Source organism: Cibotium barometz, chromosome 26 (genome assembly GCF_041138505.1).
Source record: "Cibotium barometz isolate CiBa-2024 chromosome 26, ASM4113850v1, whole genome shotgun sequence".
In the NCBI taxonomy this organism is placed as follows: Eukaryota; Viridiplantae; Streptophyta; class Polypodiopsida; order Cyatheales; family Cibotiaceae; genus Cibotium; species Cibotium barometz.
Window position 1 is genome coordinate 45,531,194 of NC_141071.1, and position 24,608 is coordinate 45,555,801.

At 51.9% G+C, this 24,608-nt stretch overlaps 2 protein-coding genes across 4 annotated transcripts in view; both read right to left on the reverse strand.

Moving 5' to 3' along the window:
• Positions 1–24,608, reverse strand: part of LOC147624011 (Pleckstrin homology (PH) domain superfamily protein) — a 101,725-nt gene that overhangs the window by 31,366 nt on the left and 45,751 nt on the right. The window lies entirely within an intron of this gene.
• On the reverse strand, positions 21,083–22,825 carry LOC147624012 (uncharacterized). Its single transcript, XM_086820051.1, has 2 exons — positions 21,649–22,825; positions 21,083–21,541 (listed from the first exon to the last, which is right to left on the reverse strand). Exons 1-2 carry the CDS (start codon positions 21,826–21,828, stop codon positions 21,083–21,085), a joined length of 639 nt encoding a protein of 212 aa, XP_086676177.1. The 5' UTR covers positions 21,829–22,825.

The following is a 24,608-nucleotide window of genomic DNA, read 5'->3' on the forward strand; positions in this document are numbered from 1 at the left end:
AGTTTGTTGCTCTTGTTGAGAATCAAACTGGCAAAACACTGAAAGCTTTGCGTTCCGACAATGGTGGAGAGTACATGTCCAAACAGTTTCAGGACTTTTGTGATGCTAAAGGCATCAAGAGGGAGCTCTCTACTCCTTATGATCCTCCACAAAACGGGACAGCAGAAAGGATGAACAGGACCATTCAAGAAAAGGTCCGTTCTATGTTGTCACATGCTGCGTTACCTCATGGTTTTTGGGCTGAAGCTGTTATGACAGCCGTTCACCTTATAAACAGGTCACCTAACACGAGGCTTGGTGGGAAAGTGCCAGAGGAAGTATGGACAGGGAAGCCTCCGTCATACAAGCACTTGAGAATGTTTGGTTGCGTTGCGTACGTGCATGATTTTCCCTATGGATATACCACAGTTAGAAGAAATACCGGGCATGATTTTTCAGCCTTATGGCATGGAACAGGAGCCACCAATGGGTGATATGCAGGCTGGACAGCAACCTGCAAATGATGGTCATTGGGTACGGAGGTCCACTAGACCCTCCAGAGCCCCTGACAGGTTTGTTCCAGGGGTTGACTACTTGATGCTCACTGACTGTGGGGAGCCCTCATGTTATAAGGAGGCTTTACAGAGGGCAGACAAGGCTCTCTGGGAGCGTGCCATGAAGTCAGAGATGGATTCTCTGCATAAAAATGGAACTTGGAAGTTGGTGCATTTGCCTGCAGGCAAGAAGCTTTTGCCATGCAAATGGGTATACAGGCTCAAAGTTGCACCTGATGCAAAGCCAAGATACAAAGCCGGGTTAGTGGCTAAGGGCTTCAAGCAGGAATATGGTGTGGACTTTGAGGAGATCTTCTCCCCAGTGGTCAAAATGACCACACTTAGAGCTGTGTTAGCTTTGGTTGCGCATGATGATCTGGACTTGATTCAGATGGATGTGAAGACTGCTTTTCTTCGCGGTGATCTCCATGAGGAGATATATATGCAACAGCCAGAGGGTTATGCAGTGATTGGAAAGGAGAAGCTTGTATGCAAGCTGAAAAAGAGTCTTTATGGGCTCAAACAGGCACCAAGAGAATGGTATCATAAATTTGATACATGATACTTTTAATGTACTAAGTGCACTATGTACTATAACTTATGGGCTTGTACACACTATAAGGGTGGGCATAGTGCCTTTACCCCAACAATGTATTTGGTGTGCTCACCCAGGAGGACTCCCTTGTAGGCATATGCTCACTTATGGTAGTGCTATGTGTGAACAGGGCTTAACCAAGGGCACTTTTTCCCATGTGGTTTGCTACCGCAGGAACCATGTCTCCCATGTTGGTGCGAGGGTTGCCTAGGAGCACGTGAATAATGTAATGAGCAAGTGATAATGTTATGACTGTAATTGAAGATCCATTTGTTTTCAACTATTTTGGAAGAATTGTCTTCATGAATCGTGACGGGAAATAATTAAGGAACCTGTTTTTATATATTTCACAGTGTGGTAGGACCTAATTAGATAACAAATATGATTGGGTGCATGGGTGGATGGATGCCCCGATGGCGCCATTCTATGGATGGGTGGATATGGATGTGACACACATGCAAGGGTTGACTTGCATTTTGTGGCTACCACACTTTTGGCTCTCTCTCTCTCTCTCTCTCTCTCTCTCTCTCTCTCTCTCTCTCTCTCTCTCATTTCTGTGTGAGCTTCTCCATCTTGCACCTAACCCTAATGTGCAGGTTTGTGTGCGTGAGTGTGTGAGTCCAACAGCAGCTGCTGCATCTGGATTTCCGTCAACAGCAAACAGTCTGTCCGTCGCCTACGAAATTCCGTCAACGTAGTCCGTCCGTCCGTCCGTCGCCTACGAAATTCCGTCGACGGAAATCCGTCCGTCCGTCTCTACTTCTTCCGCCCAGCCCCGCCGGCAGCACTGGTGCAGGGAGCGCCGTCGCCGCCCCTCAGCGCCTCCTGGCCGGCGGACTCCGTCGACAGCCACGCTGGTTCCGACATACTCCACGAGCGTCGCTAGTGCGCACAGATACGACGCCGCCCGTTTGCGCCTCCCACACCGGCGTCTCTAGTGCCCACAGAAACGCCGCCGCTGTTTAAAGCCTCCCACGCCGGCAGCTTTCCTTTCCGGCTCCGCCTCCCCAATGCCCCGTGGCCCGTCTTCCTTCCCGGTGAGCACCCACCGTCCAGACCTCGAGCCCCGCCGGCCTCAAATTGTATGCACCCCTGGCGACAATGACAATTGTACCTCCTTCGCCTAACGACTGTACCTCCTTCGCCTATTTGCGCTGGTGATCACACACAACCCTGTATCTGCCCGACTCACGCCTGTGCGCCTTCCGTACCCACGTTTGTACCATCCGGGTACTGTCCTCGCTTGCAGGTACTTTCAATCCAAATTTTTATCCAAGAAAAAAAAGGGGGGGTACAATCATTTCAGGGCAGGTCAGTTTCAGAAAATCTAGAGGTTTGCCAAAAATTCCCCTTTGCTAGAAAAAATGCAGGTGGTGCCATTCATACTGTTTGGGTTGGAATTTGGGGGTTTTCCAAATTGACGTCAAAATTAGTAAATTGAGCCTCTTTCAGTTGCAGAAATTTGGGGCTTTTGTGAAAATTGGCCAATTACCTGCACATTGAAGCGATTGGAGTGCATAAAAATTGGGGCTTTTCAGATTGGAGCATGTAATTGGGCATTAAAGTTGTGATTTGTCGCATATGTATACACATTGTGTGTAATTGGACAATTTGGTGCAGGTTTCAGATGTATTTGGTGTGCTCACCCAGAAGGACAAGTTGGATGGATCTAACTACTCCCTCTGGAGTTTCATGATCCGTAATTTGCTGGTAGCCAAAGGGTTTTGGGGCATTGTGTGTGGTGATGACACACGCCCACTTACCATACAGCCAGCCACGCCTCAAAGGAGAGGCGCTCAAAGAGCTCTTGAAGTAGAACCTGCTCCCACACAAGAGCAGAAGAGATGGGACTCTAGGGATGCACAGGCCATGTCATTGATCCCTTTCAGTGAAAAAGACTATTATTCCGCACATTCGTTCTTGCAAGACATCGAAGCTTGCATGGGACACGTTGGAAGCAATGTATCAGGTACGCAACGAGGCAAGAGTTGCCTACTTGAGGAATCACTCGCTGAAGCTCCCGCCTCCTCTCCCTGCTCGCGTTGCTGCACTGCGCCTTCCTTGCCTGCTCGCCCCCTCGCTTCCTCCTCGCTTCTTGCCCCCCCCCCCCCCCCCCCCCCCCCCCCCGCCTTCCCTGCATTGCCCGCCGCCTGCACTGCCCGCCGCCTCCTTTCGTTTAGCGCCCCCCCCCCCCCCCCCCCCCCCCCCCCCCCCCCGCATTCGCTGCTGCGCCTCCCACCTTCCGCTCGCCTGCCTTCGCTGCCACCCATTGCTCTGCCCGCCTTCCTCTCCCTCACGCCTCCCCCCCCCCCCCCCCCCCCCTTGTCTTCGCGCCCTCCTCCTCTCTGCAGCGCCTCATCCCCCCCCCCCCCCCCCCGCCAGCTCGTTTTCCTCCCTTTCCTATTGCGCGCAGCCCCCGCCTTCCCCCCCCCCCTTTTTTTAGGTTTTATTTCCTTCGCCTGTTCCCCCCCCCCTCCCTCTTTTTCTTGCTTCCGCCCCCTGGGGGTTTCGTTTTCCTTTTTCGCTCCGCATTCCGCCTCTCTGTGTGCAACTCGGTTCCAGCAGGTTCCCGCCTTCGCCTCGCCTTCGACGCAGCTTCAGACTCTGATGGAGGCTCCTCCCGCCCCGCCTCAGAGGGACTCATCCGCAGCCCCCTCGCCCGCCCCTGAGGACACCCCCATCAGGCTTTCTCTTTCGCCAGAAGAGGAAGCGAGCCTCACCGTAGAGGTGGAACGCCTTCAGGCTCACTCCACCATCTGCCGTATAGTCGGCACTCGCCCCAGCAGAGGGGAGATCAGGGATCTTCTTCAGGCCCGCCTTCTCGCAGATGTGGGCAAGATCCTGGATGTACAGCTCCTGGGCCGGGGACATTATCAGATCGAGTTCGAGGCCGCCCAGAGCGTCGCCAAGGTCCTTGCTATGAGTCCCCTGGACATCAGGGGTGCTCGGGCTTTCTTCAGACCTTGGCAGCATGGATTTGACCCAGCAGCGGCGGAGCAGGGAGAGCGCCTCTTTCATGTTACAGTTTGCTTCCCTGGACTCCGCCGGGAGTATCTTCCGCTCCTCTCCAGGCTCGGAGCATTGGTGGGCTCGGTACTAGAGACTGGCCCCTCAGCAGCTTCAGTGGTGGCCAGAGCAGCTGGGATACCTTCGATCAGAGTGTTGGTGTCTGACATCTCCTCCCTGCCTAAGGTCATTCAGCTACCTAGGATAGGGGGGGGATGGATAGATCAGAGAGTGGAGTTCTCGGGGCTCCCGAATCAGTGCTTCATTTGCAGGCAGGTCGGTCATCTGGCCAAGGCCTGCCCTCGCAGGAGACCCCGACCCTCACCACAGCAGCAGGCTATTGATGGCCCGCCCACAGATTCGGCTCGGCAGGCTGCCTCCGGGACGCCTACTCAGGCCACAGAGACCTCGGAGTGGCAGCCTGGACAGGGGCGCCGCCGAGGGAGACAGCCACAGCAGCACGCCCAGAGACCGCTGCAGCAGCAGCCACAGTCTCAGCCTCACTAGGTTCCCGTTAGGAACAGCTTTTCTCCCCTCCAGGAGGAGACCCCCGCGGCGACGACTGAGGACCAGGAGATGCCAGCACCCCCTCCTTCACCCCCCCCACCCCCGTCCCCTCCCACCGCCTCGCTTCCACCATCGCCTCCTCCCGTCTCCGCTCCGGTTTCGGCAGCGACTCCCTCTCCACCACCCTCGCCTCCCCCTCCTCCCCCTCCGCCCGCCTAACCCTCCCGGGAGGCCCTGGCAGTTCCCTGGCGTTCACCTGCAGTCCGGAGAGCGCTGAGCACTGACCTCGCTCGAGCATCACAGAGGAGACCTATGCCAATTAGGGCTTCACGGATTTCATCTATCCGCAGTCGCCTGAGTCGCCTTGGCATTAGACAGCGCTCGGAGGCTTTTGATTATACCTTCACACGGCTTTTTGGAGCAGAGGGCCCCCATGAGCCAGCACCCATCCGAGTTCATGTAGTGATACCTCCGGCCCGCGGGGAGGAGGCACTAGACTCAGCGGTGGCCTTCTCGTTCCCTCTATGTGGCCCTTGCGACCGGGAGTGGACTCTAGAGCTCGCTCTCAGCACTTTGAAGACTCAGGCAGTTGAGTTTTCTCATCACATGAGTGATCTGGAGGTCACAGATGTGATAGGCCGACTTTGGGAGTTGGCTCATTTTTTCTTGGATCCCGGGAGTGTGGATACCTCAGGGATCCGGCATTTGGTCGTGCGCATAGTGGCAGACTTAGCACGCGACCCTGGATATGTGTGTATACACGACGTTGCTCTGTCAGAGCGGGAGGCAGTCGCCATTGGCCACAGCCACTGGCGCCTGATCCGGGATTCTTGCAGTACACCGGGTGGGCAGATTCGTAGCCGCTCGGATGGGGATTACTCTCCATCCAAGCCGCTCGCGAAGGCCCGCCGTGCGGCTGAGACAGCATCCACCTCAACAGGGCATCCATGAGGATCATCTCATGGAATGTACAGGGCCTTGGCGGAGCACACTTTATACGCTATCGTGGTTGCTTGAGGCAGGAGCTTCAAAGATGCCTGGTTGGTGGCAGCATTGATATTTTGATGATGCAGGAGCACCACTTGGGTGAGAGCAGGATTCGGAGATATAGTTCGGTGATGCCTGGTAGATGGGACACTTTTTGGTCTGCAGGGTTTGGTCCTTTGGGTGGACAGGGAGGAGTATGCATGGTCATTGCAGCTGGTAGAGCACAGTATGTTATTCTGAGGATGCATGATGAGCTATTGGGTGTGCTCAACGTCTATGCGCCTAATCATGCTAGTGCCAGAGCAGAGTTCTGGACCCAGGTTATGGATGCATTGCCAGAGGCCGCACATTGGTGTGTTGGGGGAGACTTCAACATGCTTGAGGACCCGGCAGATAGGGTGGGAGGCAGTCATGTTACAGTGCACGGCACAGAGCTTGCAGCTTGGGACCGGTTTTGCATGTCATTGAGGATCACTGATGCATGGCAGCATGGGGCTTTCTCCCGGTCTCAGGACAGTCTTAGTTTCTCTCAGTCGGATCGCCGGCAGGGAGGGACTAATCTATCACGGATTGATCGCTTTTACGTGGGCGACTGGTTAGGGGAGCGAGGGGGCTCCGTCGGCATTCTCGCTGGCACCTCATTTTCAGATCATGCGCCAGTTATATTGACATTGGAGGAGGGGACACGGGAGCCCAGCTTGCAGTTGAGGATCCCAGAGAGGGTACTTACAGATCCCAGTCTCGCTGAGGACATTGAGAGGATCTGGCATGATAGTCAGTGCTCTGACCAGGATGCAGCGGGCCAGTGTGCCCAGGGACTCACCGATCTTAGCTCTATTCTACACGCTGCAGCTTTGACACGGCTGGGAGAGATTCGCGAGCGGGAGCATCGACTGAGACGCGGCCTTGCTTCGCTACAGCGCCTTCAGGAGCAGCAGCCTGCATGTGAGTGGGTGGCGTCCCAGCTGAGCCAGGCACGCCAGGAGGTTAGAGAGGTAGAGGAGCAGAGACATGAGTTTTACTATCGTCGTCAGGCCTCTCAGTGGACGCAGCTTGGTGATAGAGTGACTGGAGAGTTTTTTGAGATCACTGGACCCCGTCATGCGCGAGCAGGAGTCCGCCAGCTTGGAAGACCGGATGGATCGGTAGCTACTGAGCTCGGGGAGATCAGAGCCATTGCCACTACATTTTATAGAGACCTGCTTTCAACGGGGCCAGCCCCACTGAGGATCGAGATGTTTGCAGACAGACTGTGTGGGCCCATGTGCAGAGGAGGGTCACAGACCATATGCGTACAGTTCTAGGTGCGCCTCTGTCAGAGATTGAGCTTGCCGAGGCCTTGAGGGTCCTGCCGCGACATAGTTGCCCAGGGGAGGACGGACTGACGCCGGCCTTTTTTATGCGCTATTGGGACCTTTTGGGGCCAGGCCTCCGCAGGGGCTTTCAGCATGTTTTGGACACTGGGGTGATGCCGCAGAGCTTTTCAGAGGGCTTGATCTATCTTATCCCCAAGGGGGAGGGAGTATCAGATGATATTCGGCATTGGAGGCCTATTACGATCCTCAATACTGTCTACAAGGTCTTGGCAAAGGCCTTGAGTTTGAGGATCCAGCCCTTCCTGGGGGAGTTGATTCATGCTACTCAGACAGGATTTGTCAAGGAGCGCAATATCCTTGACAACATCTTTACTTTCTGGCAGGCGACGGCCCGAGCTGAAGTTCTTGGCGAGGACTTGGTCGTGATGCTTCTCGATTTTGAGAAGGCGTACGATAGAGTTGATTGGGGTTTCTTAGAGGGCACTATGCTTCGCCTGGGCTTTGAGCCAGGATGGATCAGAGGGGTGGCGGCTCTGTATTCCACAGCTCGCAGCCAGGTGCTGATTGCAGGAGGACGGGGGCCGAGTTTTGAGCTGACCAGATCAGTCCGTCAGGGGTGTCCCCTCGCCCCTTTTCTTTTTCTCTTCTTTGCGGAGGCTATGAGCATGTATTTGACGGCAGAGGAGGTTGGTTTGAGGGGACTCCAGCTCCCAGTCCGGGGGGAGGACCTGCTTGATGCTGAGTTTGCAGACGACACGGACTTATTTTTGCATGGCCAAGAGGCCAATCTTCTTCGGGCAGAGCAGTCGCTCCAGGTTTTTAGTGCAGCTTCAGGAGCATTGATCAATTGGCGCAAGACAGTGGCCTTTTGGATCAGTAGTGCTCCCATTCCGGCATGGAGCCCGGACCCTGGTTTTAGATGGATCCCTCCAGGCACAGCAGTGCGGTATTTGGGATGCCAGATTGGCCTAGATTTGTCACCTGAGCAGCAGATTGCCCCGCTTCTTCTGAGCATTCGGAAGAAGCTTTTGTATTGGAGTACAGCTCGACTATCCTTGGCTGGGAGGGTGGTGGTGGCAAATCAGGTGCTGTTAGCGACCATGTGGTACATTACGTCTTGCTGGATTTTCTCGAGATCTTGCATCAGCCAGGTACAGAGGCTGATCAGGAACTTTCTGTGGTCTGGGCGGGACGGTCAGCCAGCTCGGGCAAAGGTTGCATGGGCAATTATTACACTTCCGTTGGCTCAGGGAGGTTTGGGTATTATAGATCCAGTTGATCAGAGTAGAGCCTTATTGGGGAAGCTTATTGTTCGGGGGTTGCTTCCAGGTGCTGAGCCTTGGAAAGAGCTCCTCTTGCAGCGGCTGCAGGCTCGGGCGCCCTCAGCAGGGGGTACTTGGGCACCAGAGATTCGCTGGATCTTCATAGAGATGAGGAGGACAGGCCTCAGTAGAGGATGGGAGGACAGATTTGCTTTGAGTATCCTGAGAGCTTGGGAGCTGCTGAGACCAGGGCTCTCTCAGCGACCTCCTTCTTGTGTTGAGGAGCGGGCCAGACAGCCGCTCATCTGGAGCCCAGCGGTTCGCACGGAGCAAGGTCATATGCTGGGTTCTCGGCCTCGCCTAGCTTGGGGACCTTTAGCGGCAGGCCCAGCTCGTAGTTTTGGAGACTGGCAGGCCTTCTGCAGTCTCCCAGAGGAGATTCAGGTGGAGAGGCTGAGTCACTTCAGAGGGGGATTGATTATGAGGGATGATATTCAGGAGGCACTCACAGAGGAGTGGTTCACGCCTCTCGAGCCACTGGCCCCACGGTGGATGGGAGCCTTTACACAGTTGGAGATCCTGATTGCAGTCAGAGCTAGCACTGAGGATGGCAGTTGCCTCTACTATGAGATTCACGATGAGGGCAGACTCCAGAGAGTGGAGATGGAGTCGCCTTTGGTTGCAGAGTGCACCTTTCAGAGGATTCAGGTAGTGGCCGCCGCTTCTCGGAAGTGGCATATTGACCCCGACCCAGCAGATGTGCTCCCGGACTGGCGCATATGGGCATATGCAGTGCGCCCCTTGGCCCGGCTACAGTGGGACCCCGGGGAGTACCGAGTGGCATGATCCTTATGCATCCCTTGAGGCCACAGAGATTACCTTTTCCAGTATACTGTTCGGCTGGGGCGGCATATTTTGACAGCGAGGAGGACAGTCTCTCCAGCAGCAGCGGGGCATTGGCGGCTGCAGGGACTCTCACAGGAGTTCCTGGAGGATTTTTGGGCTCGGCTCTGGGCTAGTCGACAGGCCCGCAGGATCTCGACTTTTCAGTGGCTGGTCGCCCACAGGGCCTCAGCAGTTGGCACATGGCTTGTTTACAGCGGTCTTCCGGCGGCCTGCGTCCGATGCGGCCACCCTATGGAGACACAGAGACATTGCCTTTGGGATTGCCCTCAGGCGCAGCAGATTTGGCTGCGGATGCTGCGTATTCTGGCCCCCCTCTCTCCAGAGGGTATGTTTACGTGGGATGCCGCTGCTTGGTCGACCTCGTCAGGGCCTGCGATGGGCTATGAGATGGAGCAGGGCAGTCAGGCCATCAGATTTATTAGGGGCCAGCCTCGCTTGGTTCCGGCACCGGATTTCTCGTCCGCCAGCTGGACACAGGAGAGGGATTTACGATGGGAGCTCCTCAGCAGCCTCACCATCTGGTTCACCTGGAGGGCCCGGTGCTTCTCGGCCTTTGAGGGGAGATTGGAGCCACCAGCCGAGACTGTACGAGGGATTTGGCAGGAGTTGATCCACACCCTGCGAGGACAGTACGACCGCATCCGGGGAGACTCGGATGAGGCAATCTTGCGGCGCCAGGCCTTTCACACCACTTGGCGCTGTGGCCCCTTCTACACCTTACACACGGGCTCCCCCCGTTGGCACTACAGGCCACCTGTTTGGCTCTTCCCCCCCCCTATTGTATGATTTAGCCTCTCAGTCCTTTGTGCTGATGCTTGTAATACAGCAAATAAATAGTTGATAGGGCAAATGCACCACTACTTATTTGCTATATATATATATATATATATATATATATATATATATATATATATATATATATATATATATGTAATATATAATATATATATATATATTATTATATTATATATAATATATATATATATATATATATATATATATATATATATATATATATATATATATATATATATATATATATATATATATATATATATATTTGCTATATATATTCATTTTATTTATATATATATATATATATTATATATATATATATATATATATATATATATATATATATATATTATATTATATTATATATAATACATATATATCAAGACCCGAAACCTGCAAAACAAAGCAATAATCCGTGAAGGGAGTGTACACCTGACTCACCATCCACCATGACAACCATGGGCAAAGCCCGCAAGACCTAGCTGTCTCCACTGAGCCACGAGCTAAGCTAACTAGCTAGACGCACCGACCAGTCTCTACTCCATGATGTCCCATACCACCACGGAGCTACCCTCGCGGGCCTTGAGACTACTACCAGCCTCGGCTGCATGAAGCAAGTGCATGTCTGCACTAGATCCAGACTCCTGACCACAAAGCTCTCGCATGGTCTCGCAAGACTCTGGCCAAATGACTGGCCTTGGCCACCCTTTTATAGGCTCTTGGCCGGTCACCGGGTGTCCACACACCGCCCCGCCCGTCACTCCATCCCTAGCACAGCTCGCCAATCAGCCTGCCTAGCTCCAAGCTAGTCTTGTGTGCGTGCTGCACACGGTAGTTACACTCTATGCACATGACACCACTAGATTCTAGACTTCTTTTTCATGAAAAGAATTTTTCTTGAAACATATAAAAACATACAACACTTCTCCTTGCATTTACACATAAGAGTTAGGTGTTCAAAACACATAAACCATGAAGAATCAAAAAGTAATAGCTTTCTAACCTCAAAAAATACTTAGCTCTTTTTCTTTGCCGAAAACATCAGGAAGCCATGAGACAAATAGAACTCCGTTATAGCTTGCTTTGAGCTTGAGAAGCAGCTTCCATAATACAAAGAAAGAAGATATACGCCTCCTCACAGACTCTAAGAAACCATAATGTTCACTTCCCATTATGTGTGGTACTACTATATATAATCCTCCCAATGGCCATAGTATGCAGATCGTTCTCATATAAGAATGAAAGAAAGCCTTATGCCCCGATACCGATGTACCTCACCCAGGAAGCACAGGAATGAGGGTGCATCGCTTGACCATGAGCATGATTAAACATTTCAAAATTTAATCGCAGCCATTAAACAATCCACAAAGCTGAAAATAAAAGTTACACATATAACACCCCATAGAGGCCTGAATGGGCAGACCCCTCCCCTTGGAGTATTTCATTATCCAAGGAAAAATTTAACATGTACAAGCTTTGAGGGGGCCTTACTCTCCCCATGGGAGATGCCGGATTATCCATATACAACCATAAATGTGTCCTTCATCCAAAATGGCTATCCAGCATGTCCTTCCATAGGCGCACAAGCAGGTATAACAGCCCACATGGCTCTTCCATACGCGTATAAACTTGTATGACAGCCCATATGGCTCATCCACAAGCACATACACCTATAAACCAGTCCATGTGGCTCATTCATGAGCTCATAAACTTGTAGACAAGCCCATGTGGCTCATCCGTGAGCACATTAACCAATATAACAGCCTCTATGTCGCATCCATGAGTGCCAAAACCTGTAAACCAGCCCATGTGACTCATCCATGAGCCCATAAAGCACTATAACATCATGTGTATCGCATAAAACCATAAATTTCAGCAAGCTTTAGGACTGTTTTGCTGAAAAACAGCCATCCGAGGTGTGCAAGATAATGTAGTGTAGTGAAAATCATCTTCCCCAAGCTCGATATGGGTATGGGGCTTAGAAACGAAGAGAAATGGTGAAAAATCTGAGTTTTCAGCCTCCAAAAACCTAATTGAAGCTCAAACTCGCCCAAGAGATGACTCTCTCATGTTCAAATAAGCAAGAAAATGCCACAATGCCATGTGTAGAGCTGAATTGACAAGTGTGAGGACACTTGTCTCACTTTTATCCTCTTATCTGCCACATGTCCCAAATCGAAAGGCCAAAAATTCCACAATCTTTAGCTCCAAAAATATCCCAAATGAAAGCTAATTTCACAATGGCGTTTGGCAATACTCGATCTCTATCGAATTCCGGAGGTAATGATGCGAACCGAAGTTCCATCGAAGATTGCCAAAAATAGCAACTTTCCCTAAAATTTAGGAGATATCTCTTTGTGTTCCACCACATGAGAAATACATGTAAACACCATGTAGAAACCTCTTTCATTGCTCGATCTCTCCCAAATCCTCAAGAGTTCGCCATACATACTTTCAACTTGACACTTGAGCTCCAAAGCCTATTTCTTTGTCCAAGAAACCATCTCGAATGCCTGGACCACTTGGTCCATGATCTTTTGGGCATCCAAAGCCCATCCACACACATGCATTCTCGTCCTTGGAGATGCCCAAAATGGTGCACCATGCTCAGATGTGAGACACAATCGTCAAGTCTGACTCGTAGCGCATAGCCCATCGGGACTCCTCAGCGGAAGGACACCCTTGGGGTGTGGCTAGGTGGTTTGGGACACCTAGTTTTAGTACGTCTAGAGCAAGACCACGCGGGTGAGCCTTAAACCTTGATCCTCAATGGATTCTGCGGTCCTTGGGTCTGGATCTCTGAGACCTTACACCGCTTAAATGCTGCTTCTCGTTAACTGCTCACGGTCAACCTCAAACTCCAATCTCATATGCTCCAACTCAAGCATACACTTGCGCTCCTAGTCTTCTTGCATCTACACCAATGCAAGCACGTGTTCACACTCACATTCTCTCTCCTCTTCAAATGGCTCCAAGGGTTTGTTCATTAGCATGAACGTCTGCATCATCATGGGGTTTATCCAAGGAATGATAATTGACTTCTGATCAGTGCTTGTGGGCTCCTAAAGATTGGAGACCAAAGAAGTCTCCTCTTACTCCCTGTAGTATGCTAATTTCCCTATGAGAACTTTGAGTTGAAATGAGGTTGGAATTTCTCAAGTTCTCTCCGTGCGATGTTGATCTCTACAAAAGTCTTTCTTGTCATTTTGGTGACTATGTTCCCAGCAGGATCGCCAAATGTGGACGCTTGGTTTCTTGCTGACAGCTTTGGAGAATATGGCTAGGGTATTTCAGTTCTGTCTCAACTTTATCGTGCAAGGAGTGATCGTCGCCATCACTCAAGGCTTAACAAAGTTGATGAGTTGTCCGCTTTCCTACTCTCGGCCGAGATTCTCAGTAAGAGATGGGGACTTGGGTTCAGAACGAGATATGGTGAGATTTTTTCTAGGTAAATAAATAAAGCACTCTCTCGGGCAGCAGACATAGGCTGGGACATACTCTTAGGGAGAAGAGGACACTCTCTCGTGTATCACCTTCAGTTCGAGCACAATCCTTCTATCGGAGCAGAGTCTCCCTTGTATCATCCCTTTTTGGGTATTTTGATTATAGTGTTGCGTTCTGTTTGGTGTTTTGTCTATCTCTTTGTGTGAGCGAGGTGAGTGAGGTGTGAGTGGTACATTCATCGATGATTTCAGCAGAATGACTTGGATTTACTTTCTCAAAGAGAAGAGTGAAGTGTTGGGAAAGTTTCCTAGGTTACTTGTGGCCACTGTCTAGGTTGCCAAGCCTAGACTAGTCATGCGATCACTATTCTCTCGCTCTCGGTTCTCATTCACTCAAACAAGTGCTCACTCATTGTGGGTGGCTCTAAATTTTTTCGGAGCATGTACTAGAGAACTTGAGTGGGCATATGGTTTTCTCGAAGCTCAAGACAAACCATTTCCTTGCCAAGCATGAGGATGGCCTGAGCTCTGATAACACCTTTACATGCACTAGCGAAAGATTACTAGTTTAGGATGCATAAAACTTATTTACTAGAGACATTAAATAGTTTAGCGAAAGATTACTAGTTTACGGTACATTAAACTTATTACTAGAGAGATTAAATAGAGAAGAGCATGGAGGGCACCTGATCGGTTCCCACAACCCACAAAAGGCCCCTACATTGTGGTGTATTTGCTTAATTAATGAATGTGAAATTAGTACAAATTTATGGATCAGAATGATCCTACAGCTCTAGACTCACCTTTCGCAAGAACTATAAGTAAAACTGATTTCCACAGGTGGATAGGAGCGAAACTACTCACCAGGCAGTCTATGTGTGCACTGACAGGCTTCTTTTTTATTTTAGTTAGATTCCAAGGATCCATGGTTCCTCACTTGTTTGTGTTAACTTCTTAATGTCAAACACTTGCTTTTGGACGAAAGAGTGCCTTCACATATAACAAGTTGTGTTCCTTTCTATGGGTCATCCTGCTCAACCAGCCTACAACCCATAATGCAGCCAGACCAGCCCCTTTCTTCTGCCCAACCAGTCCATGGTGCTGCCAGACTTATTTTACCTCCTGCCCATGTAGTCCAACCTTCAAAAATGGGGCCAAACTGCCTGGAACAATGTCCATGCTTCCTAACATGTGATATTGTGCTGTCCAGCACCCTACATGGCCTGCCAACTAGTCCATTGAAGTGTCCGACCCTTGGCACTTTACCTAATGAGCTGTCCAGACAATTTTACAAAGTTCACCTCCAAGTGGGTTAAAAATTTGTGTGGGACAACACAAACTGACTATCCTAGACCTAAACCTGCTCGCGACTAGCGATTGGTCACTAGACAAGGGCTCACAACATGCTCAGTGCTCATCAATAATCCAAAAAGGTGCACTTCAGTTCAAGTATGGCCACGTGGCACCCGAGTGCAATGGGTGCACATAACATCTCCTCCTGATAAGGTTATTGATGGGAGGTGCATCACGATTTACTTCCAAGTAATCCATCAAATGCAAGACACTAAAGGAAGACAAGTGGATGCAATCAGTCATTGCCTCCAACACACCAAATTGGAACAAACCTGCTCTAGAGGAAACTTGATATAGAGAGAGGAGCTCCCTGAGCCTGCTGCCGAGCCCCCACCGGCAACCAACCCCCCGCCCCCCTCCCTCTCCCTCTGCACCTAGTACCCGTCCCCTAGCCCTGCGTGCAAACTGCTCCAGCCCCCCCTCCCTTCACCGTCGCACCTCCTGCAGCCCCCCATCCTTCTCGTGTCTTCCTCAAGTGCAATGGGTGCACATAACATCTCCTGCTGATAAGGTGCATCACTTCCAAGTAATCCATCAAATGCAAGACACTAAAGGAAGACAGAGCATGTTGTGAGCCCTTGTCCAGTGACCAATCGCTAGTCGCCAGCAGGTTTGGTCTAGGATTGTCAGTTTGTGTGTTGTCCCGCACGTGCTGCCGGCGCCACGTGGCCATACTTGAAGTGCAGCATTACCTTTTTGGATTATTGATGAGCACTGAGTGGATGCAGTCAGTCATTGCCTCCAACACACCAAATAGAAAGGAACCTGCTCTAGAGAAAACGCAATAACAAGAGAGAGACAGAGACAGAGACAAAGACAGAGCTCCCCTCCCCCCCCCTCTCTCATCCTTCCAAGCAAATGTCCTATCGCAAGCCAGGCTCGCCAACAACGGATGTCTAAAAGAGCCACAATTATAGTACCACAGTCAAAGAAAGAAAGACTTTTAAAACTTCATCCTCTCTCATAATGTTGGCTTTCACTGGGAACCCTTATTGGCAGCAAGAACATCAAATGACCCTAAACCCCCCTGACGATACCCCCATCAGGCTTTCTCTTTTACCAGAAGAGGAAGCGAGCCTCGCCGCAGAGGTGGAACGCCTCCAGGCACATTCCACCATCTGCCGTATAGTCGGCACTGCAGAGGGGAGATCCGGGATCTTCTCCAGGCCCGCCTTCTTGCAGATGTGGGCAAGATCCTGGACATTCAGCTACTGGGCCGTGGACACTACCAGATCGAGTTCGAGACAGCCCAGAGCGTGGCCAAGGTCCTAGCCATGAGTCCCCTTGACATCAGGGGTGCTCGGGCATTCTTCAGACCTTGGCAGCATGGCTTTGACCCAGCAGCGGCCGAGCAGGGAGAGCGCCTTTTCCATGTTACAGTTTGCTTCCCTGGACTCCGCCGTGAGTACCTTCCGCTCCTTTCTAGGCTAGGAGCATTGGTGGGTTCGGTGCTAGAGACTGGCCCCACAGCAACTTCAGTGGTGGCCAGAGCAGCTGGGCTACCTTCGGTCAGAGTTTTGTTTCCTGACATCTCCTCCCTTCCGAAGGTCATTCAGCTACCTAGGATAGGGGGGGGATGGATTGATCACAGAGTGGAGTTCTCGGGGCTCCCAAACCAGTGCTTTATTTGCAGGCAGGTCGGCCATCTGGCCAAGGCCTGCCCTCGCAAGAGACCCCGACCTTCACCGCAGCAGCAGGCCCCTGATGGCCCGCCCACAGATGCGGCTCGGCAGGCAACCTCCGGGACACCTGCTCAAGCCACAGAGACCTCGAAGTGGCAGCCTGGACAGGGGCGCCGTCGAGGGAGACAGCCACAGCAGCACGCCCAATGACCGATGCAACAGCAGCCACACTCTCAGCATCACTGGGTTCCCGTGAGGAATAGCTTTGCTCCCCTTCAGGAGGAGACCCCTGCGCCGACTGAGGACCAGGAGATGCCAGCACCCCCTCCTTCACCCCCCCCACCCCCGTCCCCCCCTACCGCCTCGCTTCCACCTTCGCCTCCTCCCGTCCCCGCTCCGGCTTCGGCAGCGGCTCCTTCTCCACCCCCCTCGCCCCCCCCCCCTCCCCCCCCCCGCCCGCCTCAGCTCCACGGGAGGCCCTGGCAGTCCCCTGGCGTTCACCTGCAGTCCGGAGGGCTCTGAGCACCGACCTTGCTCGAGCACCGCAAAGGACACTTACCATGCCGATTCGGGCTTCACGGATATCATCTATCCGCAGTCGACTGAGTCGCCTCGGCACTAGACAGCGCTCGGAGGCTTTTGATTACTCTTTCACACGGCTTTTTAGAGCAGAGGGCCCCCATGAGCCAGCACCCATCAGAGTTCATGTAGTGATACCTCCGGCCCGCGAGGAGGAGGCACTTGATTCAGCGGTGGCCTTCTCGTTCCCTCTCTGTGGCCCATGCGACCGGGAGTGGACTCTGGAGCTCGCTCTTAGCACTTTGAAGACTCAGGCAGCTGAGTTTTCTCACCATGTGAGCGATCTGGAGGTGACAGATGTGATAGGCCGACTATGGGAGTTGGCTCATTTTTTCTTGGATCCCGGGAGTGTGGATGCCTCAGGGATTCGTCATTTGGTCGTTCGCATAGTGGCAGACTTAGCACGCGACCCTGGATATGTATGCATACACGAGGTTGCTCTGTCTGAGCGGGAGGCAATCACCATGGGACACAGCCACTGGCGCCTGATGCGTGATTCTTGCAGCACACCGGGTGGGCAGATTCGCAGCCGCTCGGATGGGGACTATTCTCCATCCAAGCCGCTTGCGAAGGCCCGCCATATGGCTGAGACAGCATCCACCTCAGCAGGTCATCCATGAGGATCATCTCATGGAATGTACAGGGCCTTGGCGGAGCACATTATATACGCTATCGTGGTTGCTTGAGGCAGGAGCTTCAGAGATGCCTGGTTGGTGGCAGTATTGATATTTTGATGATGCAGGAGCACCACTTGGGTGAGAGCAGGATCCGGAGATATGCTTCGGTGATGCCTGGTAGATGGGACACCTTTTGGTCTGCAGGGTTTGGCCCTTTGGGTGGACAGGGAGGAGTATGCATGGTCATTGCAGATGTATGGCAGCAAGCTATTGTGGATCGAGGGATCATTGTGCCTGGTAGAGCACAGTATGTCATTCTGAGGATGCATGATGAGCTCTTGGGCGTGCTCAACGTCTATGCACCCAACCATGCTAGTGCCAGAGCAGAGTTCTGGACCCAGGTTATGGATGCATTGCCAGAGGCCGCACATTGGTGTGTCGGGGGAGACTTCAACATGCTTGAGGACCCGGCCGATAGGGTGGGAGGCAGTCATGTTACAGTGCACGGCACGGAGCTTGCAGCTTGGGAGCAATTTTGCATGTCACTGAGGATCACTGATGCATGGCAGCATGGGGCCTTCTCCCGCTCTCAAGACGGTCTTAGTTTCTCTCGCTCGAATCGCCGGCAGGGAGGGACTAATCTATCACGGATTGATCGCTTTTATGTGGGCGACTCGTTAGGGGAGCGAGGGGGCTCCGTTGGCATTCTCGCTGGCACCTCATTTTCAGACCATGCGCCAGTTATTTTGACACTTGAGGAGAGGACATGGGAGCCCAGCTTGCAGTTGAGGATCCCAGAGAGAGTACTTACAGATCCTAGTCTCGCTGAGGACATTGAGAGGATCTAGCATGATAGTCAGTGCTCTGACCAGGATGCAGCAGGCCAGTGTGCCCAGGGACTCATCGAGCTTAGCTCTTTTCTGCACGCTGCAGCTTTGACACGGCTGGGAGAGACTCGCGAGCGGGAGCATCGACTGAGACGCAGCGTTGCCTCGCTTTAGCGCCTTCAGGAGCAGCAGCCTGCATGTGAGTGGGTGGCGTCCCAGCTGAGCCAGGCACGCCAGGAGGTTAGAGAGGCAGAGGAGCAGAGACATGAGTTTTACTATCGTCGCCAGGCCTCTCAGTGGACGCAGCTTGGTGATAGAGTGACTGGGAGTTTTTTGAGATTACTGGACCCCGCCATGCTCGAGCAGGAGTCCGTCAGCTAGGGAGGCCGGACGGATCGGTAGCTACTGAGCCTGGGGAGATCAGAGCCATTGCCATTGGGTTCTATAGAGACTGCTTTCAGCGGAACCAGCCCACTGAGGCTCGGGATACTTGCAGACAGACAATGTGGGCCCATGTGAAGAGGAGGGTCACAGATCGTATGCGTACAGTTCTGGGTGAGCCTCTTTCAGAGGTTGAGCTTGCTAAGGCCTTGAGGGTCCTGCCGCGCCATAGTTGCCCAGGGGAGGACGGATTGACGCCTGCCTTTTTTATGCGCTATTGGGACCTTTTGGGGCCAGGCCTCCGCAGGGGCTTTCAGTATGTTTTGGACACTGGGGTGATGCCACAGAGCTTTTCAGAGGGCTTGATCTTTCTTATCCCCAAGGGGGAGGGAGTATCAGATGATATTTGGCATTGGAGACCTATTACGATCCTCAATACTGTCTACAAGGTCTTAGCAAAGGCCTTGAGTTTGAGGATCCAGCCCTTCCTGGGGGAGTTGATTCATGCTACCCAGACAGGATTCGTCAAGGAGCGTAGTATCCTTGACAACATTTTCACCTTCTGGGAGGCGACGGCCCGAGCTAGATTTCTTGGTGAGGACTTGGTCGTGATGCTTCTCGATTTTGAGAAGGCATACGATAGAGTCGATTGGGGTTTCTTAGAGGGCACTATGCTTCGCCTGGGCTTTGAGCCAGGTTGGATTAGAGGGGTGGCGGCTCTGTATTCCACAGCTCGTAGCCAGGTGTCGATTGCAGGAGGACGGGGGCCGAGTTTTGAGCTGACTAGATCAGTCCGTCAGGGGTGTCCTCTCGCCCCGTTTCTTTTTCTCTTCTTTGCTAAGGCTATGAGCATGTATTTGACGGCAGAGGAGGTTGGTTTGAGAGGACTCCAGCTCCCAGTCGGGGGGGAGGACCTGCTCGATGCTGAGTTTGTTGACGACACGGGCTTATTTTTGCATGGCCAGGAGGCCAATCTTATTCGGGCATAGCAATCGCTCCAGGTTTTTAGTGCAGCTTCAGGAGCATTGATCAATTGGCGCAAGACAGTGGCCTTTTGGATCAGTAGCGCTCCCACTCCGGCATGGAGCCCAGACCCCGGTTTTAGATGGATTCCTCCTGGCACAGCAGTGTGATATTTGGGATGCCAGATTGGACTAGATTTGTCACCTGAGCAGCAGATTGCCCCGCTTCTTCTGAGCATTCGGAAGAAGCTTTTGTATTGGAGTACAGCTCGGCTATCCTTGGCTGGGAGGGTGGTGGTGGCAAATCAGGTGCTTTTAGCGACCATGTGGTACATTACGTCTTGTTGGATCTTCTCGAGCTCTTGCATCAGCCAAGAACAAAGGCTGATCAGGAACTTTCTTTGGTCTGGGCGGGACGGTCAGCCAGCCCGGTCAAAGGTTGCTTGGGCAGTTATTACACTTCCGCTGGCCCAGGGAGGCTTGGGCATTATAGATCCAGTCGATCAGAGTAGAGCCTTATTGGGGAAGCTTATTGTTCGGGGGCTGCTTCCAGGCGCTGAGCCTTGGAAAGAGCTTCTTTTGCAACGGCTGCAGGCTCGGGCTCCCCCAGCAGGGCGCACTTGGGCACCAGAGATTCGATGGATCTTCATAGAGATGAGGAGGACAGGCCTCAGTAGAGGATGGGAGGACAGATTTGCCTTGAGCATCCTGAGAGCTTGGGAGCTGCTGAGATCGGGGCTCTCTCAGAGACCTCCTTCTTGTGTTGAGGAGCGGGCCAGACAGCGGCTCATCTGGAGCCCAGCGATTCGCACAGAGCAGGGTCATATGCTGGGTTCTCGGCCTCGTCTAGCCTGGGGACCTTTGGCGGCAGGCCCAGCACGTAGCTTTGGAGACTGGCAGGCCTTCTGCAGTCTCCCAGAGGAGATCCAGGTGGAGAGGCTGAGTCACTTCAGAGGGGGGTTGATTATGAGGGATGACATTCAGGAGCATAGTTTCCACGAGTTTCAGAGACGGGGGTGCGGAGCACGGCGGGAAACGGAGTTTCGGAGTTTCGGCCTTCGGGAAGAAACGAGGAAACGGAGTTTCGGTTTTAGGGTTTAATATATACATATATAATTAATAAAAACATTACAAAAGCTTGAAAAATACATCTTTGCTCAAGTTCAATGTCAAAGACTCAAATGATAGATCAAAATTCAGAAATGACAACTGTAGGCTCAAGGCTCGAGCCTCAAAAGAGTCAATACAAAACAAGATCCATCATCCATCATCCATAATCCATATGTATAGACTATAGTAAATACAAAACATGATCAAAAAATATCCATGTGGCTGGCAGGCTGGCAGCAGCTGCTGGCATGACAAAATCCTAGAGCTAAGTGCTCCAAAAATCATTCATCAAGATCATTCATGGAGGAGTCATCCTCTGACTCACGAGAGTCAGGCTCAGATGAAGAAATGGTAGGATCGTGGTCCTCTGCCTCTGCTGAAGTGGAAGCGATGGATCCCCCCCTCTGCCTCTGAGAATGGGTGGTGCAGCGGGTGTTGTGGCTCGGCACTGTCAGCTCCTCATAAAGCAAGGTGTACATATCACGCTCATTCCGTGGGATCTCTAGGATGAACCTCTCCCTCTTGATGTCGATCTTATCCACATTCACCTGCGAAGGCTCCGGATGTCGGGCATTCCCCTCAAGGAGCTGGAGGTTGCAATGACAAAACACCAACCGCTCTAGCTGAGCGGTACTCAGCCTATTCCTCTTCTTTGTATGGAAGAGGGCCCAAGTGCTCCAATTCCTCTCACATGGACCCGAACTGCAATCCTGTGAGAGCACTCGAATGGCGATGCGTTTCTGTTATTGAAATGCACATACAATTAGAAATTAGAACTAAGCGGAAACAAGAAAGATGCACATTGTACAGTGTACTATGTAAACTGTAGTTAAGGGTAGTGAATTACCAGCGTGGGAGCACAATTTCCATACTTCTCCCACCATGAGACAGGCTGTAGCTGAGTCTCTCGAAGCTTTGCAGTCTCTCGACCAAAGCTCCCTGTCTGGTTGCGAAAGGCCAAGAGATCATCCTCTATACATTTCAGCATGTGCACATTACAAGATGTCAAGTTCCTCATGTATGTCATGAAGCCTTCTTCTAGCTCCTCGTTCTTGTATTGCTCCTCATCTCGCCACAAAGGATGCAATACATGTGCTACTGCATGAATCGGCCTGTGAAACCAATCCCATCGCCGATTCCACACAGCCTTGATTTCATCAACCCTTTAGAGATCAAACCATAAGATAAAAAAGGACAAAAAACAAGAGTCAAGAGTCGAGACCAATGTAAAGACTCAAGAGTAAAATAAAGATAAGAAGTAAAGCAAGGGTAGCCATGACTGGGGAGACTTACTGCTCTGCTCTCAAGTAGTCTTGCTTGTTGAGAGCCTCCCCAATCTTGTCCATGTACTCGTATAAAAGGCCTAGAGTATTGCCCTCCATGTCTGTAATGCATAACACTGTGTAGATGGGGTTGAGAGTTTTGATCAACCCCTCAACCTCTACCCACCACTCCTCTCTCATGACATCACGCACAAAAGCTCTTGCCTTGGGGCTCTCTCTCTCATCCCACTCTAGCCATTCATTTGAGTAGACAGTGCGTACCAACTCTCTGCAGACTCGCAGGAGTCTCTCAAGCACAATGAACATGTATGCAAATCTGGTGGCTGCAGGCTGCAATAGCTCAAGAGTGCTGTAGGCCCGATACATGCTCAAGACTTTTGGCCTCTTCTTCACAAACTTCACCATGCTTCGTGCGGTGCAAAAGATGGCTTCAACCCATTGTATTTGACCTATGTCCTCAATCAATAAGTCGAGGCTATGTGATGCACAAGGGGTCCACACAATGGCTGGAAATTCATCCTCTAGCATAGAGCCCATAGACTTACAATTACTTCCATTATCTGTCACCACCTGCACAACATTCTCAGGCCCAACTTGCACTATAGCCTCCCTTATATGTGTCCAAATAAATGCACCTGTAACTGTGAGACCTGGGAGGGAGGCATCAATGGCTTTCAAAAACATAGTGCCTTTGCAGCATGACACCAAAACATTGTATACATTTCTCCTGCGTACATCTGACCACCCTTCACACAATATAGTGCAGCCATACTTTTTCCATGTTTCCTTCAAGGGCTCTAGCTGCACTTCTATGCATGATTTTTCCCGCTTTAGCTCTCGTGTCCGCAGAGCCTCAGATGTAGGGCCATCCCACTCGCATCCAATGCGGCTGATGGCCCTCATGGTCTTCCTCCATTGATTTGTCTTGGCCACATGCAAGGGAATGGCACACCGTATGAACATCCGGGTGAGCTCCCTAGTTGCCTCTGCAATTGCTTGCTTTTGAAATCCTACTTGGATGCTAGCCCTTTGTACAGTATTTATTGGAGGGGTGTCTTGTGAATGTGATACATCACCTGGCAAAGGAGTCCTCCTTGCATGCACACCCGACACTGAGGTAGAGGAGAAATCTGATCCTGTGTCTCTGCCTCTGGCCCTCTTTGCTGCTGCTGCTTGACTTGAACCAGCTTCATGCTCTTGACCACCCATTGCTGTAGATACTTCCTCTTCGGGAATGGCCAAACGCTTTCGCCTCCACATTTCAAGGCTTTTCCGAACATCTAGAGGAACAGAGGGGCATGGCCCTACATCTTTGTTTGGAACATGAGCAAGATGGTCCTTCACACGGGTGACACTCCCTGTTTTGACCAACCCACAATATTTACATCTCCATTTCCTGGAGCCAACAGATCCTGCATAACCCCCCACTTGCTCCACATGCTGCCAAAAAGGATCCGGAGTCCGAGCCATGTTACTTAACTTACTTGTGCGGTTCGAGGTCGGAAGACTCGGAGAGATTCGAGAAGTGGAGGCTGTTTTTCTAGTCCTGCAGGCTGCGAGCAAGGTGTGACTCCTTCTTGCTTGGTAGAGCTTAGATGGCAAAGGTGGAGGCCCCAAGTAGAGAGGTAGAGGGCGTGGTAGAGGGCTGATGTGGAGGTAGAGGAGTAGAGGGCAAGGTAGATGGGTAGAGCAGCTCCAAACAGGCGGCGGAAAGAAGGCGCAAAATGCCGGCGAAAGAGAGCACGCGGGTTTCTAAACCCTGGAAAAAATAAAACTTGGAAACGCCGTTTCCGTTTCTGGAAACGTTTCCGAAACGTTTCGGTGGTCTAGAAACGGCGTTTCTGGAAACTATGTTCAGGAGGCACTCACAGAGGAGTGGTTCACGCCTCTCGAGCCAGTGGCCCCATGGTGGATGGGAGCCTTTACACAGTTGGAGATCCTGATTGCTGTCAGAGCTTGCACTGAGGATGGCAGACGCCTCTACTATGAGATTCAGGATGAGGGCAGACTTCAGAGGGTGGAGGTGGAGTCGCCTTTGGTTGCAGAGTGCACCTTTCAGAGGATACGGGTAGTGGCCGTCGCTTCTCGGAAGTGGCATATTCACCCAGACCCTGCAGATGTGCTCCCGGATTGGCGCATATGGGCATATGCAGCACGCCCCTTGGCCCGGCTCCAGTGGGACCCTGGTGAGTACCAGTGGCATGATCCTTATGCATCCCTTGAGGCCACAGAGATCACCTTTTTCCAGTATACTATTCGGTTGGGGCGGCATATTTTGACGACGAGGAGGATGGTCTCTCCAGCTGCAGCGGGGCACTGGCGGCTACAGGGACTCTCACAGGAGTTCCTAGAGGATTTTTGGGCCCGGCTCTGGGCTAGTCGACAGGCCCGCAGGATCTCGACCTTCCAGTGGGGCTGGTCGCCCACAAGGGCTCAGCAGTTGGCACCTGGCTTGTCTACAGCGGTCTTCCGGCGGCCTGCGTCCGATGCGGCCACCCTATGGAGACACAGAGACATTGCCTAT